We start from the raw sequence: 20,022 nt of genomic DNA, 5'->3' as shown, positions 1-20,022 counted from the left end.
TACAGGCTTGGTTGGTGGCTGCCACTTATGCTTGCAGCCATCTTCATCTGAAATAGCTTCTGGGAGGTAAAAGCAGTGCCAGAGGAGCAGCCTTGCCCAGCATTCAACATAAAGGATGTAAAGGGACTGCGCCTCCGCAGTACTAGGTACAGACCAATCCTAAAGCATGAGTCTGTTTGGGAGCCAGTGATACTGTGGGTCACTATAGTGTCCTAGCCTCCAGTATGAAGAAATAAAAATATTCACAGATGGCAGGACACCTTGCAGTAAAAAGAGAAGAAATATGCACAGTAAAGACTACTCTCCAAATCTTCTCCTGCCTTACAGTAAAGTAAAAGTAATGCTTTTCCCTTCTGGGATGTTCCTATGTGGTTAGCAAACACATGCTACTCCTAGCATGGAGAATGCATCCAGATATGTCTTGTGATGCCATTAAAGTTAAGGGGAAAAGAATGATGCTAAGTTGCTTGCCATCAGATTTCCCTAGCTCCTTTCTTGTGACTTTGCATCATATGGTGGTACTTTAACATTTCTAAAATAAAACCTTCCTGGACTTTTTCCAGGTCTAAAAATGGCAGCTGATGGGGAATCTGACTTCTAATGGTTACTGACTTGATTGCTCCCATTTTGTCAGTATCTGAAGAAAAGGAATGTCTAGAGGCATAGAGTCAACAAACAGATGTATAATCCTGACTGTCAGTAATGCATGCAAAAATACAAGGATGATGTAATTGTATATTCTCCACTTGGAAGAATTCCTCAAAGGGGTTAGGCTACTTTTTCAAGGAACTCTGTTATCTGTGCTGTTATTAAGATAGCCTCCTGTGTCTGAGACACAACAGAGAGTAGGGTTCCCAGGTATCATTCCCTGAATTAGCTTCAGAAACGGAAGGAAGAGAGCTGCCAAGAGACAAAGCTTATTACCTTGGGTCAAACCCAAACTAGGTTCTCCGTCTGGGCTGTGCTTTATGGTGGGAATATACTGACATGGTCAGCAGTAGCTCAAGGTTCTCTACAATGTGCTCCACTGAGAAGCATGCCTTGGTTTAACCTAGGAGAATACAGGTCAGCAAGGCTTCTTCAGCATGGCTTGTTTAAGTACTCTGGGACTGCAGAATACATGGTTTTCAAATTGCCCTGAGCCTTGGATTTTGGTTTTTGGGTTTTTTGGTTGGTTGGTTGGCTTGTTTTTGGTTAGTTGGTTGGTTTTTTATTTTTGTTGTTGTTGTTTGTGTTTTTTGTTGTTTGTTGTTGGGGTTTTTTGTTTGTTTTGGGGTTTTGTTGTTGGTGGTGGTGATTGGTTGGTTTTGTTTGCATTTTGGTTTTACTTGTTTGGTTGGTTTTTCTCCTGGATCATGATGATCAGTGTAAAAATCTCTTTTTTTGTAAAAAGAGGTGATAAGCACAAAGCTCACTTCCAGGTAGACATATGGAACATGCACCACAGAGGTCAAAGGAACTTCTCTCCCTATTTTGAGTTGTGTAAAGTGATTTGCAATTAGCATCAGGCCTTCAGCATGTAAACCCTGGTAGGCTTCTAAAGAAATTGCAAGCAGCACTGACAAGGCCAGACAGGGTAATTGCCTAGCTCATGTTTAGGGTAAGAGATCATGATCAAATAAAACATGAAGAAGCCAAGCTCAAAACAGAGACCATTCTTTAGATGACATATAGTAGCCCGGCCAAAGAATGATGAGGGCTAACAGTTTGTATGGGTGCAAAGAGAGACTGAACAAGTACATCAAAGAGAAATCCCTTACTAAATATACAGCAACACATCTAGCTCAAGCAGCCCTGGGCTAAAAATGTGGGGTAGCTAGAAAAAAGCAAGTAGTGTCACACACCCTGCTCTTACTCTTCTTTAGGCATTCACATATGACAAGTGCTGGAAAGAGGAGAGTGGACCAAATGGATCTTCAGAGGGATGGGGGGAGTGGAAGGAGGGACACCATTAGGTCCTAAAACAGTCCATTTCCACTAGAAGAGCTGATCCTGGCAGGCTGTGAAGTGCAAGTTAGAAGGGAGGTTTATGAGTCCCCATTTTACTGGAACTGAAATTCTCCACAGGATCCAACTACCTTTTGGTATATTATTTAATGTAAGTAGAAGAGAAAGAAATACTTACATCTCCCCACTGGTAGAAGAGCTTAGCTGCATTCCACTGCAGCTTCTGATTCCTTTTGTTGCCCACAATAGGAGAACGCCCACGGGACAGGCCTTTCTTAGTAATGTTCACATGGTGGCCCTTCATCCACTCAGGCCAGTTGCCACGATTGCAGCGGTGAACGAAGCGTGCACACTCAAGGAATAGGGCTGCTCTTGCCACTACAGGAGCTTCCTGAAATGTTTGCAGAAGATCACTTTTAATACAAATACACTGGAGAAACTCTTCAAACATTAGATGATCTTGTGCTTTAATCAACTGAATTGCAAGTCTGCCATGGAGTCACACAGACTGAGCAATCTCTCCATCAGAGTCTGAAACCAGGATCTCTGCCTTGAGTCACTCTTCTTGAGCTAATAAAACCAAGGCTTATAAACATGAACAGTTATGCTTAGTCCATCCACTAGAGGGGCAGAAAGAGCCACATTATAAATTTAGGAACAAGCTCATTTCAGTATCTCCCTGTAATCTTTTCTTTCAGAGTCCATAAATGTGGCTAAAAGTGTGCATCTGACACATTTACTGGAGGAATGAGTCAAGCTTTCTTTTCACCTTCACTAGTAAGGCTGCAAATATTGCAAGCACAAATGGCAGCATGGCCACGTGAATCCTAGCATTTGTCTTGTTAAGTTCTGCTTGTGCATCTTAGGGGTGGAAGCAAGAATGGAGGCTTGCTGAAAACAGGAAGAGTGCTATTTTGTACTTACAACAAGCAGATCTGGAGAGCAAAATCCATTACTGGCACAAGTCTACAAAATTTCACCAGCCTAAGTTCAATAGCCTTAGCAAGCACTGGACAATTCAGTATTGAAACTTAACATCAGACAGCTGAGTTTTGAAGTGATGGCCTTGACTATATTTCAGGGAAAAATCCTCCTTCCCCCAGTTTGTAAGAGAACCTAGAAACTATACTGAGCATATCTCAGTTTGTATTAAATGGCCCAGCAGGATCCATGTTCAACCAATAACAAGTGCTCCTGAAACTCCCAAATATGTTAAAAAAGTGGACACTGTAATTTGTTTCCTAAAGTGTTGCTTAGACTCAGGAAGGAGCTTTCTTTGCAGCAGTCTACAGCTCTGCAAAAATAGCATCTTTACAGACATGGAAAGTGACTAAAAGCAATTGGTTATCCTCATTTCCATTTACTTTCCCTCCCTCCCTCCCTCCCTTCCTGCAATTTTCACAAGCAAAAAGCCCTGTGGACAGCAGGTTGTAAAACTAACAATACAACCACGTCCACAATTCACAAGCTGGCTTTGAAAGGTTCCCTAACAGGAATTTTGCAGAGCACAAATATGTATTCCACACACTTAGATGCTGACAGCTTTAATGAGACAATTTAATCAGATCAGTATCTACTTATAAGGGGAGGTTCCTCATCTGTGGTCCATAAATAAAAGATAATCCTTGAGACCATGGAAGATGATCTGCAGTTGTTCTGTGAAACATTATTAAATAGTGCTTCCAATAGTGCTTCAGTCAAAAGCTGAAAGCAAGAAAATTTTGGACCATGCTCCAAAAGTTTTGGAATGGATTTAAGAACTTCAGTAGTGCAGCTAAACTTACAGCTAGAAATTACTACCACCGGGACTAAAAAAAGTCATGTCCTTTAAGGGACTGATGAAAAAAAACATGTTTTGTCTAGAGTAACAACATCTGCTAGTTGCTTCCTGACACAACATCCTGTTGCAGATTTTACTGATATTTTATTCAAGTGTTGGACAAAAACACTGATCTTCTAGTAACTCTCTTGAATAAGGAGAACACTGAAGCTGGCGCAATGTTCTGATGAGGAAAGTAGAAATCTGAATCCAGGCACTTATTGACAACCAGAAACAAAACGAATATCTAGCACCTGGTAAAAACATGACCAATTACTTGTTGCCCACATGCAATACAGAGCAGAGAATAGGTGAGGATTCTATTATTCTCTTCTCACAAAGTAAAGCCTTAACCAGACCTGGAGACATACATGAAAAGATGGAGCCCCAGGCTCAGTCTCCTCTTGTTTTTTTCACCACTAGCAAAATCACAGTTTCTTAGTATATAGAAATTTTGTGAGTATTTTTGTTGCAAACATTATGGAGGCACTAAACTATAAGTAAACTAGGATACGTAGGATGGGGGGTGAAGGGGAGGAGGGGTGTGTCCTGAGGCAGGAGTTCCAAATTGAAAAATCACTGAAAAGACCTCCTGCATGAAGGAGGACTTGCTGAACATCATGGGGCCCATGCTCCCTGTGGTTGCTTACCTGAGGCTCAGAGAAACCTGAAGAAGCAGCAGCAAGAGAAAGATGAAGATGTGACAGAATGGACAGGGATGGATTCACACCACAGAGAAACACATCACAAATGGAGGGAAATGAATCAGGCAGGCGATGCATAGCTGAAAAGAACACAAGTTACCATGGTCACTGTCAAAACTTAACATAGCAGCAATACTCTCACAAGCCTGCCCATGCCTGTGAAACTGTTCACAAGTCCACTTCTAACATTAGATGTACTATATTGCTTTGCCATTTGAAAATTGTTCTTGTAGTGTACAAATTCACATGAATAAGAATCTACCATTTTCCTAACAAAATTGCAAGTACACCCATTGGAGCTTTTCAACAGATACTCTGATTTGTACTAATAACAGAAAAAGCAATGAACTGGGTGGGAGGGAGCAAATGCAGAATGGATTTGGAATTTTACAGCATCACATTAGTGTTCAAATACAGCTGATTCTGCAGAGTTTTATGACTGCAGAGCATTTGGGTCCAGTGGTAATTTTCTTGTTCCCTTCCAGAGAAGGCACTTGAACCAAAAATTAATTTCCACTGGTCTCTTAAAAAAAATAGCAGCGATCTACTTTCACAGTAAATAAATACAAGTACTGGTCAAAGGAAAGCTTGTACATCCCCACATGCGTAGTTTACAATAATTTAATTAGGACAATTCAGGTAAAATCTTTACACAATATTAGACAGCAGTTTATGGGAATCCTCTGCAGAAACTTGACCACAGACTGAAATATCATATTACTCGCCTTTCAACCTCCAAAGTTTCTTTAAAAAGTAAAGAAAATCCATTTTATTATTGCTAAGTCTGGATTTAAGTTGGTGATATAAAGATGAAGCTGCCTGCAACATATTATCAATTGTCATTGAAAGTTTGCAAGGCCACAAATTGATCGCAGTTTTACAAAATTCAGTCAAGGATGGCTGCTGTTTCTGGGAAAATATGTTAACTACATAGTTGCTAAACCTAAGGCAGCACTCAATTTAATATTTAAGAAACTCGTTAGCTCCATAAGGATACAGCCTTTGTTTCACCATTCTAATTTCTTTAAATCACTGTGGCCATCCAGGCTGATCAAAGATCTTCAAATTCAATTGGATTTTGAAAATCTGCATGAAAAAGCATGCTGAAAAAGTTTATGAAATAATTGAAACTGGAGCTGTTTGCTTTCCGTTTTTTAATGGTTGCCATAGAAAGTAGGCTGGCTAAAATGACTTAAGAATCTTTTAATTTGCATCAAACGTGATTCAAACTTTACTTCAAAAGCCTGCCAGAATGCTTTCTGTTGGGTGTGCTCTTTTGACATAAAATGTGGGAATTTTCCATAACGGCATACATTGCTGTTAAGCAATATAGCAAGATGACAAATTGTCATCTTTTGAAATCTGCAGTGCATGTGACTTCTTAGCTTCCATATATCTTCAATACTTTGTAGACAAAATGTCAGCTGAGCAGGTACTTGTAAGAAGTCTTCCAAGTCTGTAATTAGAACAAGGCTTCTTTCATCTTTAGCAGACCTTCTAGAAATTCTGATACCAAAGCCTTCTGCATCATTCAGCAGAAAGGAAACAAACTATTTTGTAAAAGCCAGCTCTGGAAGTCAGAACAGGCATCTTAAAAAAATTCACTCTGACCAGTCATTTTCAGTTGACTTCATACATGGGCACAGAGTAAGTTGGTCTGTGGCTTAAGCGTGGGGCAAATTTAAAAAATAAGTAAGGCATTTGCAGGCAACAGGGACATAATTGCCAGACCTCTGTTTTATCATCTGATTTATTAGCACACAGAGCAGTGCATCCCCAGAAGGATTTTAGTGACATACTTGACAGCAGTGAGCTCCTCCCTGCCTGTGCACCTTACATTCCACGTTAGTTTAGAACTTGCAATGGGGTGCAGCCTGGTAACTCTGAAGAATGAAGTTGTCCTTGTGCAGCACACCTGGCAGGAGTGACTATCTCCCCAAGCCACCTTCTGAGCTCACTGCAATCCAGACTGGTAGGAACCACTTCTGACTGTGAGAGCATGAGACAGGCTTTCCTATCAGCCACTGCTTCTGTAGCTTCTGGCCGGAGGGCCAACGATCTCCAGCATGAAGTGGGAACCAGTGAAGAAAACACCTGTCTACTGGAAGATGGATTGGGACCAGTCCAAACATTAGAGATAGATGTGAACTGATAGCAACAGCAACTTTGGGCCAATGCAGACTTCCCTGAATCTGCAGCCTAAGGGTGCAAAGTTAAGAAGAACATATAAAGGCATGGTGCACAGAGCGCATCATCCCTGGAACTATGGAGCAGACAAAGCAGCACAGCTCAGGGCACAGCACTAGCAGAATGGGAGAGTCCATGACTCTGGCATCTCCAGCAGCGAGCAAAGAAACTAAATATGAGCACAAATGCCATGACAGTCAAAGAGGCAAGAGGTGGGGAGTAGGAAGACAAAGGGATAGAGGGGATGTAGATGCTCTGAGAGCAGTGGCTTTCAATCTTTTTCAGTTTGCAGACATCTAAACACTTATGGAAGTAGAAAAGCACTGTGCAGAGAAGTTATTCATAATTGGCTAGCTTTTCATAGCTGTCTGTGTCACACTTTTGTGCTTGTAACACAAGCATCTCACAGAGCCTCACTGGCCCATGAACCACAGGCTGAAGGTCACTGCTTTAGAAATGGAAGGGACTTTTCCAGCAGCTGCAAGGAAAAGAAGACAGAAGACACAGAAGAGACACTCAGTGTCAGGAAGGAGGGAATGAATTGTGATCCAGATCTGCAAATTAGCAGTATGTGCATTTAAAAGCATGAACACTCTGACATTTGAAGTTTTTTCCACTGAGAGGCTCTGGTGACTAATAGTTCAGTGTTGCCTAATGTATTTATAACTCTGCCAGAACTCCTAAGTGGAATTACTATGCCTCTCCAGGTAGTTATCAAGTCTTCAGTCCTTATTCTTTACGTTATTATTGACACTAGGAGCAGAAGCAGAAAGGCTGTGAGCAAAATTTGAAGTCTTGACAACAAAAGCTTTGTGCTGGCAATAATCTAGTTATGGGGAGCCATGTAATAATAATAATAAAAAAAAAAAGATCAGTTTTGTCTGCACACTAGTCCAGTCACAGATGCTAAAACTCCACCTAATAACAGCACCGCCAGTTGGCATTGCTGTGATGCTTTACCTGCTTTCTGTGTGTGCATGAACAGAATTAGTGAACAACAATGGACCACCACGTATGCACATGCTCTCACTCAGCAGGTAAATGGACCACCACGTAAGCACATGCTCTCACTCAGCAGGTAAAAATACACCAGTGAATCACTTACAAGATCTAGGGCGGCTGCCAAAATGGAGGCATCAGGGATAGTGCCTGGTTCACAGCAGTTCAGGAGAAACTGAAAGCGCTTCATGCCTTGGCGGATTGCTCCCAGGTTCACAACGTTCTTGGATTTTCCTCCTTCTTGGTTGGAAGTCAAGTGATCATCAAAGCTATGGCAACCTATAGAGGTAAAGAGCACAGAGGGGATGCAGGGAGGGGTAGGGAGAAGGGAACACAATCTCTCACCAATAAAAAAAGTGGCACAGAAACCCTGATGAGTACTGTCTTGGTCTAAATCCCTTCCTCACCTTGATATGCTATCCTGAAGAGAGGCATTTTAAAATTATTAGTGACTTCCTTGAAACAGGCATACAGCAAAGCAGATTCTTCTCTTGGTCATACTGACATCTGCCCAAAACTATTGCACTATACTCAGTGTGGAAGCCCAGGACATACCCCAGCATAGGTGAACCAGAACGTGGCCCTTCGTCCCCACCTCTTTAACACAGAACATGATGCCTACTGTCTGTTTTTCCTGAATAATCTCTTACTTCTCTCTTGCCTCTAAGCTCACTTTAAAGTGAAACATGCATAAACCTTATTCCTCGTGTATCAATTTAGTAATACATCATTTACTAGGACAGAAAAAATCAGTAGGCATACATCTTCTGCAATTTCCAGAACGCCCAAAGTGAGACTGGACTCAACTACATATTATTATCATTCCAGCCTCTCTCCCTTGAAGTGTCTTATACTCTTTGGGAAGGAAAGCACTCTAATAGGAGCTCCTTTTGAAAATGAAGCTAGCACCCCACTCCAAGGCTTCTCTCAAGCACGATTTTAAACACCATGTATAGGGTTCATATGATAAATCAACTAGTCCCATTGCCAATTGTAATGAACACTCTTCTGAAAGCAGAAGATAATTATGCAGTCGATACCCAGAGTTGAGAGAGTAGCACAAGGATACAGATGAGAAATCAGGAAAGTAATTTCAAGGCCAAGGTAGCTAGTCAATACGAGAATAGTCAGCTTCTGGGCTTTTTGTCTGTTTACATGTGAAAGTACAAATGTTTACAGCATACTGAAGGATAGAGCACAGAAGTAGAGAACACCATGTGGAGAATTCAAAATTGGCTTTAAACACGGATTTGAAAGACAAGAGGTAAAATGTCAGCTCTACAGGTCTTCATGATTTCTTCTTCCTCAGGAAAGAAGAATGGCTGCAAACTCAAAGTCACTTTGAGATTGCACTCCCCAGAATTACTTGGAAAGCACAAACAATGGTCACAACAGAAAATGACAACACAGATTTTCACTTTTCCCCTGAAGACAGTGGTATATAAAATTTCAAGAGACTTCTTTATGACACATGTGGCTTTTCTTTCCCCAGTGAAGCCGTACATATTTTTCCAGTAAACAAAATGTTCCTGTGTTGGGAAATATTTCGTCAAAATGGAACAAACAAACAAACAAAGTAGAAAGAACAGGTAGAGCACTTACATAAATGAGCAAGCACAAATACCCTTTTCTTCCAATTCCTCCTGTTTCCCTACAGCATGCTATCTAAGCCTTCCTGCTATGGCTGTTGTAACACTAACTCATTTGAATACAAATAAATGTTTCCTATGCAGTGCCCTGTTCAGGCTGTGTCTGTATGAGATAAAGAACAGAAACTGGACTTTCTGATACAGAAAGGCATGCCTAAGGCACCTCTCTAACCTCCACTGTAAAGATCTAGCAGAGGCTTTGTCCGTCTGGGCTCAGTGATATTGCTACAGCTCTTTGGCATCCCAACCATGCACTTTGTTGAAGCTTTGCAAGAGGATCCTTCAGAGGCAGCTGATGACTGTCCTCCACTACACGTGTACTGGAGCAGCCTTGCTGTAAGCAGGGGAGCCCTCACTGGCTTAACTAATGTGACCCAGCCCAGCAGAAAATCTCACCCAGTGAGCAGAGACTGCTTCTGAACACAGGAGGTCACTGGATGCCCAAGCTCCCACCCCCACAACTGCTTCCTCTGCGAATGCCAGATCACCTCTGGGAACAAACGTGTTGTGGTTCACCTGCGCTGTATGCCTTCAACAGCCTGCAACTCCTGTGGTCACTCACAATGTCTTCAGTAAGTGCCCAAAGGAACGTTAAGGGTCTCATGTAAACATACTGTAACTCACTTCCATATATATCCTTTTTCTTAGTACAGGTAAAAAGATCATTTAAATAAACATTTTGTTATGCATTAATATGCATATAGTTATGTGTATATATGTGTATACATACGCACACATACAGATACACTCACACACATGCACGCATGCTTACGTACATACCCAACACAGAATTTCCAGTGGTCTAGATGATGTATCACAATGAAGATTACAATTCATAAGTGACGTAACAAATTATTCACCTTTTTATCATTTTTTTACCTTAATGCATTTCTCCTCTCTCTGTTTTCTTTTAAATTTTGTCTACTGTGTTAAAAAAAACCCAAAAACACAAGAGGAAACAGCACATGCAAAAAAGCAAGAGCAAAGTAATGGCATAGCATTATGAATGACAAGAATGAGAAGGCAGAAATAGGTTCCAAAACAATGCTTTAGGGTCAGACCCTGAGGGATGTAAGTTTGTCCATCTGCCTTTTATTCTCTTTTCCATAAGCACATAAAACCTGCTGATCTGAATGGAAGATACAGAGGCACTCTGTAATGTTGCTGTTCTACTCTGTTATAAACCATCGCACCCTAAAAAAGGCCTCACTTCAATTTCACTACACACAAACAAGTATGTACACACACGGGCATGTACAACTTCTCTAATATTTTTGCTAACACTATGTGGATTTCATTGCATACCAGAGATCCTTGTGGATATGGCATATAACTTCCTCAATCACCACACTTTGCCTTATAAACTTTAAATACGCTGCCTCTGCTCAATTTAGTGATCAGGCAATGGCCCAACCCTCCCCCATCAACTTCACTGGACAATTTGCTTGTTTCTCACACTAACACGCAAGGGTCTCTGCCTTTAACCCATTGTGTCACTTTTATTATGGTATTTCTAATGCACGCTTACGTCAAAACCAAGCATGTGTCATGTACATCTCTTCTCTGACAGGCATGTAAAAGATTTCAAGTTATCTTCATTAATTACATAAATTCTGGCGTTACTCACAGAAGGTTGAAATACGTACAACACTTCCAAAGTTCAAAAAGCCAATACTAGTGTGTCGTCCAAGTTTTGTAAGACGCGCCACAGGTACTGAACAAAGCTTTTGATACAGGGCCAAGGCCAAATCTGTGCCATTAAATCAAGAATATGGGCACGCTAGGCAGAAGCAAACTCGCAGTGGCATAAAATCAGCATCAGCAAGATGAAGAAAAAATTATTTCCTGCAAGCAAATAAGATGGATATCACAGAATCACAGAATGTTAGGGATTGGAAGGGACCTCAAAAGATCATCCAGTCCAATCCCCCTGCCAGAGCAGGAACACCCAGATGAGGTTACACAGGAACATGTCCAGGCGGGTTTTGAATGTCTCCAGAGTAGGAGACTCCACAACCCCCCTGGGCAGCCTGTTCCAGTGTCTGTCACCCTCAGTGAGAAGAAGTTTCTTCTCAAATTCAAGTGGAACCTTTTGTGTTCCAGTTTGAACCCATTACCCCTTGTCCTATCATTGGTTGTCACCAAGAAGAGCCTGGCTCCATCCTCATGACACTCACCCTTTACATATCTGTAAACATTAATGAGGTCACCCCTCAGCCTCCTCTTCTCCAAGCTAAAGAGACTCAGCTCCCTCAGCCTTTCCTCACACAGGAGATGCTCCACTCCCTTCATCATCTTTGTTGCCTTGCACTGGACTCTCTCCAGCAGTTCCCTGTCCTTCTTGAGCTGAGGGGCCCAGAACTGGACACAATATTCCAGATGTGGTCTCACCAGGGCAGAGTAGAGGGGAAGGAGAACCTCTATGAACACTACAGAAACAGCTGTGGCAGTCTATAGAGACCTCACTGCCCCTCAGTTGTTCGGTGGAAACATGGTGGAAGTATTTCACACCTACTTCAGCGCAAAATAATGGATGAAGAAAACAATGCAGCTCCTTCCATCACGGGGTTATTCACCTTCAGCTACCAAGCTACAGCAAGCTGCTGGGCTGATGCATTCCCCTTCTAAAGCAACAATACTTTACACCTAGGAGCTAGCTGAACACAACCACCAGTGTTTCTGCAGTGGTAGAATAATGACCAGCTTATACTCGTGAGATATGCTTATACTTTGCTAGGATCACTTGCCTGAACAATGCCTTACATGCATTACACTGCAGATCTAGGACAGATGATGTGAAATACATACAATGCAGTGTCAAACTGTAACTTCAGAAAATAAAAAACAATGGCAGAGAATGTAACATACTGTAAAGCTACAGAAATCATGGTGAAAAACTACTCCTTATTCTGTGTTTTTGGGAGTCGGGTTGGGTTTTCTTGAAAAAACTGTAACAGAAATTCAAGATATAAGCTTGTCTCCCTGACAACAAGGGAGCTCTGAGCTGAGGACATGAGCACATGAATGACTGTGTGACATTTTTAAACAGATTATATCATGACTTTGTACTATTCATAAAGGCACTTTTCAAACATTGTTGATTTTGAAAATGCATTGCAATTAAATATACTTCCATGAAAAGGAAAAGTAGTGTTGCTATTATTATGTTGTAGGCTAAGGAAAAGGGACAGCATCCCTAACAAATGATATGCAGACACTAGACATGCAAACACAGAAGAAAAGAGATAATTATAACAAGGTTTGTGCATGGTTTTCCATTTCATCAGTGCTGATCTTTGCTAAAACTATCAAACGGTCACAAATTAGGAAAAAAAACCAAAAACAAACAGTGATGGAACACCCATTGTTATATTAGGCAATGAAAGATCTACACACCTAATTTTGAACTGAATAAGTGCTTTGAAGCAAGCATTAATTTTTCAAGTGTGTTGATCAAATTAGATTTGTTTTTAAAAGCCAAAATGTTGCATTTGCATAATTTATTTGGATAGTCTTGATTTTTTTAAAAAATCAACTTTACTGGAGTTTTTCCTAAATCAAAACAAAAGAAAGAAGGAAGGGAAAGAAACAGTTACAAAGACTAAAAAGTTGTAGAAGGCTAGAATGGATACAAAAACTATGGAGAAAGCAGGAAAAAAAGGGAAAAGGGTAAAATACAGAAAGAAAGAGATTAAAACAACAACCAAAAAAAAAAAAAAAAAAGATAAAAATTAAAAAAAGAGACGAGAACCCTGATTTCTAACCATCTTTTTCTTCTGTGTGATGAAGCTTGGATGGGTGTCTTCGGCAGGTGCGCCATTTACCAAGACGCTTGAAGAAATTCTCCTCTTCATCTCGTCCATTGTCCAGGCCACCTCCTGGCCCCCCTCCTTCTGACAGCTTCACTGCGCTGGTAAACTTCACCTGGGCAAAGACAGAGGGACGGGTCAGGCTGTGCCATACCAATATCTCTTGGTCTTCCTTGCTTAGATATATAGTATCTACAGAAGGGCTGTAACACAGTGGATCACCATAGCAACACAAGTGGGTCTGCACAGATTTACGCACGCTGAAATACTTCATCTTTTAAGCTTTCTGCTTAAAGGATCAGTCTTTTGCAAGAGGCTGTAAAGGTGCAAAGAAGTAAGAAGTGTGACCAACAATTAAACCTTAAGTGTGTTGACAGAGCCCGCGTTCCTGTTTCAGTGAGCCCAGGCGGACTGACAAGCACTCTGTAGGTTTAACTTAGTCTTCACTGTGAGCTACAAAAGTCCAGTAGCAAATTCCTACTTCTGCAACTGAGCTCACTGGCTGCAATGTCCATATTGAGCTAAAACGAGCCAGATCCTGTCCTTCCAAGTTCTTTGCAATCCCACCTGACATGTTTACCTTGGAACTCTGCCTGATGAAAGACAGACGGTCAACAGAGCTGATATCTAGGAGATCTTCAACTCCATCAGCCAGGCCAGAGAGGGAGGAGCGCTTTAGCCAGTTCCCTGTTGCAGAATAAGCCACTCAGGACAATTCTGAAAATGCTTCCAAGGAGAATCTATTTATCAGCAATAGCAGCATATTTCTCCAAAGAGTCCATGCCAGGATATGGGAAAATGGGAGGAAAGGGGAAAAAAAACATTTTGGTGCTACATGCATTAACTACCATGCAAGGCTGGGTCTTGGGACTTGTAAAGGATATTTTCTTAATCTATCAAATGCTATTTGGAATATTTCTCTTCTACAGAGAGGAGCAATGCCTGTGAGATTAAGGTACTAGCCTACTCCTTTGGAGACACAGATTCAATATCTTCTGTTATCTTTGGCAAATATCTTACATTTCACTTTGTCTCAGTTCCCCATCTGCAAAACAGAGAGAGCAGCACTTCCCAGCTTCCCATGGGAGAATATACAATATACTTGGGCAATAAGGAACTGTGTTACAATACTTCTTAAGGCAGACATATCTATCAGTGTTTCTCTGCACATGCAATACATGTATAGAATAGGAAGAGACATACATTTACCTATGGGGAGTTTGAGCTTCTTTCGAAGGGAGATTCGTCGGGAGCGGGAGCGGGAGCGCCTGTCTGTAGTGGTCCCAGAGTGAGCAGTGGTGCACTCGGATGTGTCCTGCTCAGACTGACTACTGGTATCACTTGCTGCACTCTGTGACTTGAACATCTTCCGCCAGAAGTCCTTGCGTCCCAGAACAGCCCCTTGGATTTGCTCATCACTAGAAGAAAAGGGATGCAGAGTGTGAACTGCATTTCTGTGAAGTTTGGATGCTCAGAGGCCTCCCTCCCATAGCCCCTCCTAACCTCTCTATTCTCTGAGGTTGTTTCATTTTGAATTCCAAACATCCTTTTCTCAGTGGGACACAATAAAGTTTAACAACATGTTCAATATTGTTCAAGGCACAAAATGTTCATCTTTTCTACCCTGAGGAGCTTGTCTACTGAAGAGATCATTCCCATTTTTAGTTCCTATACAAATCATCTTCTTTAGGTCAAAATGACCCGTATTGATAAGACCACATGGGTGCCTTCTACAAGCATGTGCCCTGGAGATTTTTGGGACATCACAATAGCTAGCTGTGAACCTGCTGGAGCCACAGTTCTCATTAACGTATTGGAATAGGGACATTGTATTTTGCTGTACTCCTGAGAACTCCTATGGCTGCGGCAGGGTTCAGAGCAGAACAGCTTGCTGCAGTTCTGCAGAGCAGTGAAGGGTTTTGTGCTACCCTTGCAGTCTCAGCAGCAGAGAGTCTTTGCAGGCTCAGTTAGTGGAGGAGAATACATAATACAGAGCTCTTGGCCCTCGTGCAAGCCATGTCTTTGTACAGCGCATATCAAAGCATTTTAACAAGACAGATGGGTATTCAGAGGCACAGAGAAGTTAAATGACTTGTCCAAAGTTACTTAGGGACTAGTGGTAATTTATAAAATTTTCTAAAATTCTTAAGAGTATTGATTAAATTTACTTCAATATTAAATGGCAGAATTCTTTGGACAATAGAGACTTCAGACGTGCAATGCCTAACAGCAGGTTGATTTGCTCATTACAAAAACTGCTAGAGCATCTGTGCTGATAAGGGAAATGCAACAATATTTGGAGACTACAGGTCAGAAATGGACTGGCTCTTGGGAGGCAGAAAAATATTAATGACCCTTAGCAATGACTTGGAAGGTGCAAATTAATACAATCATCCCCCAGAAGGACAAAGCATGGAGAATAGCTGTGATGACACCTCTGAGGAATTAAAGCTCTATTCATAGCTACGGTAGTATGTGAAACTGACAAATCTACTGCACTGTCACTTGAAAATCTCCAGTGGCTCCTCATCAAAAACAGGGTGGGTCCAATTGGCAGCACTGAAAATAGACATTAGTTGGATGTTATCAGCAGTTGCTGAGCAGACAATCAATGCATTTGTTGTACCACACAAAGAGATAAGTTCTTGCTGTCATACCTGTTTGTACTAAACCCAGAAGGAAGCTGCTGGCAATAAGACATGAAACAATTCATTATTCACTTACTGTTCTGGAGTTTGCATTGGGCGGCTTGAGATGTAACTACGGCATTCATCAGGGGCAGCTGATGCCTGGCCTTTGTCAATGATGACGCTTCCCACCTCGGATCTATGCCGACAATATGAAACATGAGCTAAAGTGAATGGATGGCCCAGCTCATGGGCATTGTATAGCTACATGACATGGAAACCAGCACTGCTGAGCAACAAAGCAGCTTTAGACGTCCCCCCTCTTTAGCAACTTACTACCTCTTTATATATAATTCATGAAAAAGGCATCAGCTCTTAGAAGCAAAGCCAAGGTTTTTAAAAGTTTCGCAACTTCCTTAATCCTTCTTCCCAACATTTTAATATGACAAGCCTCAAAGCACCAGAGAAACTTTCTTTTTGATAAAGAAGCATGTCAGGATTAGATTTCTTCTGGGACTTGTTTTGCATACCACAGCTTACCTGTCAGATAAACAACACCAAGGATGTGGTGCACGTTAGAAGCTATGTCCACACAGTATTTTGGGAATGACACTATGCTTCTTACTTCTCTTAACCTCCCCTTCCCCCAGTGTTGCCATTGCACTGTTTTCTTAAGCCTATTGTATGAAAGGGTTAACACTTTTTTCTGAAAATCTATTACTGTCTCAGTTCATTAAATTTTAAAACAGACTGCTGCCACAGTACAATTCTGTACATCAGGAACTGACATATGCTGTCAAAATAAAACACACAAGGCCTTGGACTTCCTACATTTGTGTTCAGTGCATGTAGTCATACAGCCGCATGCAACTCAGTCATATGCCTTCTCTCTCCTACACACCCACCTTTTGCTCCCAGAAGGTTTCGGCTCTTGCTCAGTTTCCTCTGTCTTTTTTCCTGGTATTAACTTTTCAGCGCTGTCTAAGAGAGCACTGAGTGCCACTCTCCGAAAGACATTCCCATGAGCCTCCTTGATAAACTGGACCAGCTGTCGGATATCACAGTACAAGCCCTGAGTAGTGAGACATAATGAAAATGAAATAATTCAGTCTGTAGTTTGCAAAGCAGCAGTGAGAATCAACAGTTTCTACAGTACTTCAGCAGGCCGTTGCTTCCTCCAGCTGTTATCTGATATACTCTCCGTGTACAGGGTTTGTGTTTTCTGGCTGGGATCAAAAGCACTTGGAAAAAGCAGACAACCAGGACCATCGTTGTTATGGAAAATGCTCTGCAATGGGCTACAGCAGATGTAGAGGTAGCAGAGGCCAAAACAGCTGCAAGATGAGGGAGCTGAAAAGATAACTTAAAGCCTGTTTTATCCCATTCATCTAGCCCATAAGCTAAAAATGCATGACAAAGCTAAGTGGGGAGAGAGGGAAGTAGAGTGCAAAAAATTGCATGTTTTATTTCAAAACCAGTGGGTGTCTTGGGAAATTTCTTAATTATGTTGGGAAGAGAGGGGAATGACTCACTCATTCCCCAACCTACTCCTACTCTCAAGGCTCTTTTTAGTTCTAAACATTCATACACGTCTGTGGTGTAACAGATAAACCCTACATCTGAGGGCAAAGAGGTGGAGGAAACAGTTTTACAGGACCTGATTTTTGATATGTGAACTTTCATGAAAGTTCTTGGATTATTCTGAAAATTCCCAGCTAGGAACTACACAGCCAGCTCCAACAAAAAAATCCCAAACAAATAATTGGATCTGTTTTTCACAACATATTGAACACAAGGTTGACTTTAAAGAGTGAGAAAACAACAGGAAATCCTCATATATACTCCGTGTACTATGTTCTCCATATAGACACACTTAATGGTGCTATGCTTTAAAATAAGTTTCACCTTACACATAAGCTAAAATAGGGTTCACAGAAAGACATACAATTTATAAGGAAAATTTACACTTGGTGATCCTAATCTAGGCCCAACAATGGCACGTTTATCTGCATCCCACCACGTAATCTCCACTGAGAAACATTCCAAAGGACAAATATCCATAAGAACAGGAGGACTTGGACATTGGCAGAATACTCTGCTGGTTTAAGATGTTACTATGTTTTCCTTCTTCCTCTCCTCCCCTCACTATAGTTGGACTTCAGTGTCTCTATAGCTCTGCTGTAAGGATGACCCACAAGAGTGCTTCTTGCTTGCTTCCATGAAAAAATCCTAATTTCTAGTAATCAAAGACAGGTTTTGAGATAAGCTGATAGATTCTGCACCAATTTGGAAGAAGAGAGCTCATGTCATCCATTCTACTGACTGCTCTGAGTAGATAGCACATAGGCAGCAACCAGCAGCACCTTACTTTCTTTCAGGTGTTTGGTAAATCCAGTGTTTGTCTAAACCTTGGGGAGACCTACCAGTCACTGTTCAGTTACTCACATACTCTGCCATGAGTAGGTCATATCCTTAAACAAGTTACCTGGCTTTAACTTTGCTGAAAGTTGATTTATCCTGTCTGTGGTCTTGTTCATTAATTCCTTGCTCCAGACTACGCTATCAATCCATTTGAAAAACAAACAAACAACAAAACAAACAAAGAAAAGACACCACAGAAGCTGCTTGAACAGTGAGGAAAATGCAGTTAAGAGCGCACAACTATTATCCTAGCAAAGTCTCCAGGTTCCAAGGCAGGACTGACAGGAAGGCATCACATTTATACCATGCTTCAACCATGATGGCATATTTTGCTATGCCAGTGAGATTTTCCTAAACTGAATCAATTCTTCACTGTAAAGCCTCACTGGTGACACCCAAGTGAAAAAGTAACTTTGTTAACATGAAATCAAGTGCTTACCAGGTTTTCTGGGCTGTGCAGCTCATGAGTAGTGGAAGCGCAGCGAGTGATCAGTGACTTGAACATGGCACTCACAATAATACCTTCTACACTCTGGGCTGTAGACTTGTTGTCCACTGTGGTGAAATTATTACCAAATCCAGCTTTGTCTGTGAAATTCAAGCACAAGCAAGCCCCATTGTTAGGAATAGTTTAAGTTCCTTGAGTTAAGACACATGTAAAGGGATTCAGTTACACGAGACACAGGCAAGTCTCCATCTAATATCCTATGCTCAGTAACTGAGCAATCCCACCCCAAAAAATATAAAGCAAAAGGGAAGGGTAAAATAAATGAGAAGGATGAAATCTTGCCAGAAATAGTTGGGATATGAAAAAGGATTGAAAAGATCAGGACCACTCTGGCTTCCTTTTATTCCTCTCTCTCATTAGAGAAGTACAGAATAAGGCATAAAATTTGAACAATACCTCCAGTTTTTCTATTTACTGTTCTAAAGGACAAGAGATGTTTGATTAAGATGAAAAGTGAAAACGGTCATGAAAAAATATCTTCTGAACTACAGGAATGCCGTTCTTGCAAGGTGCACAAGGAGACCGAGCTCTCAGAAAGAGTCAAAAAAGAACTAACACAGTTATATTAATAACAAGAAACATCCCAGTTTCATTAGGTATCACAGAATGGTTGGGGTTGGAAGGGACCTCTGGAGATCATCTAGTCCAACCCATCTGCAAGTTCATCCAGAGCAGATTGCATAGGAATGTGTCCAGGTAGGTTTTGAATGTCTCCAGAGATGGAGACATTGTCTCCTGGACAACGGAGAATGTCTCCAGCCTCTCTGGGCAGCCTGTTCCAGGGCTCTGGCACCCTCAAAGGAAAGAAGTTTCTTCTCATGTTTAGATAGAACCTCCTGTGCTTCAGTGTGTGCCCATTGCCCCTCATCCCGTCATTGGGCACCACTAAAAGAGTCTGGTCCCATCCTCTTGACACCTGCCCTTGAGATATTTATAAGCATAAATAAGATCCCCTCTCAGCCTTCTCTTCTCCAGGCTGAACAAAAGAAAAGACTTTCAAAAGCTGCATGAGCTGCTGTGCTTCAAAGCATGAGTCAGTCAATAATTGATGAACACTTGGGGAAACTTCCTATGGGCATCTTCTTTGCAAAAGCCTGCTATATAATGTTTTGATTCTTTCTCTGAAATGCCTGATCTGAGAGGTAGGCTAATAGACTAGTCAGACTCCATAAGTGCTTCAGAGCAGCTATTTCTAGTCTATGAATAATCCTTGTTAACTGTTGTTGCTTGCAGTGACCAAGCATAAATGTTTGGTCGTTCTAATAGCACTTGAAAAGATTTCTCTAACTTAAAAAAATGTATATACATAGACACACACGCTGGTAACTGCAGGCATGCACATCTGTGTGTTT

General features: G+C 41.4%; 1 protein-coding gene across 20 annotated transcripts in view; it reads right to left on the bottom strand.

The window, feature by feature from the left end:
- UNC80 (unc-80 homolog, NALCN channel complex subunit) overlaps positions 1-20,022 on the bottom strand; it is a 137,807-nt gene that overhangs the window by 76,011 nt on the left and 41,774 nt on the right. For 12 of the 20 annotated variants that reach the window (XM_065068973.1, XM_065068979.1, XM_065068974.1 and 9 more), the window contains 8 exons: positions 18,602-18,750; positions 16,647-16,813; positions 15,839-15,940; positions 14,318-14,532; positions 13,695-13,801; positions 13,070-13,229; positions 7,763-7,935; positions 2,126-2,338 (listed from right to left, as the gene is read on the bottom strand). In XM_065068973.1, the coding sequence (XP_064925045.1) occupies positions 2,126-2,338; positions 7,763-7,935; positions 13,070-13,229; positions 13,695-13,801; positions 14,318-14,532; positions 15,839-15,940; positions 16,647-16,813; positions 18,602-18,750 (1,286 nt within the window). The remainder of the gene's footprint in view (positions 1-2,125; positions 2,339-7,762; positions 7,936-13,069; positions 13,230-13,694; positions 13,802-14,317; positions 14,533-15,838; positions 15,941-16,646; positions 16,814-18,601; positions 18,751-20,022) is intronic. The other 8 variants (XM_065068980.1, XM_005501701.2, XM_065068992.1 and 5 more) reach the window with 3 other exon arrangements.

The sequence above is a fragment of the Columba livia genome, chromosome 7 (assembly GCF_036013475.1).
Source record: "Columba livia isolate bColLiv1 breed racing homer chromosome 7, bColLiv1.pat.W.v2, whole genome shotgun sequence".
In the NCBI taxonomy this organism is placed as follows: Eukaryota; Metazoa; Chordata; class Aves; order Columbiformes; family Columbidae; genus Columba; species Columba livia.
This window is presented reverse-complemented; position numbering and strand designations above follow the sequence as displayed.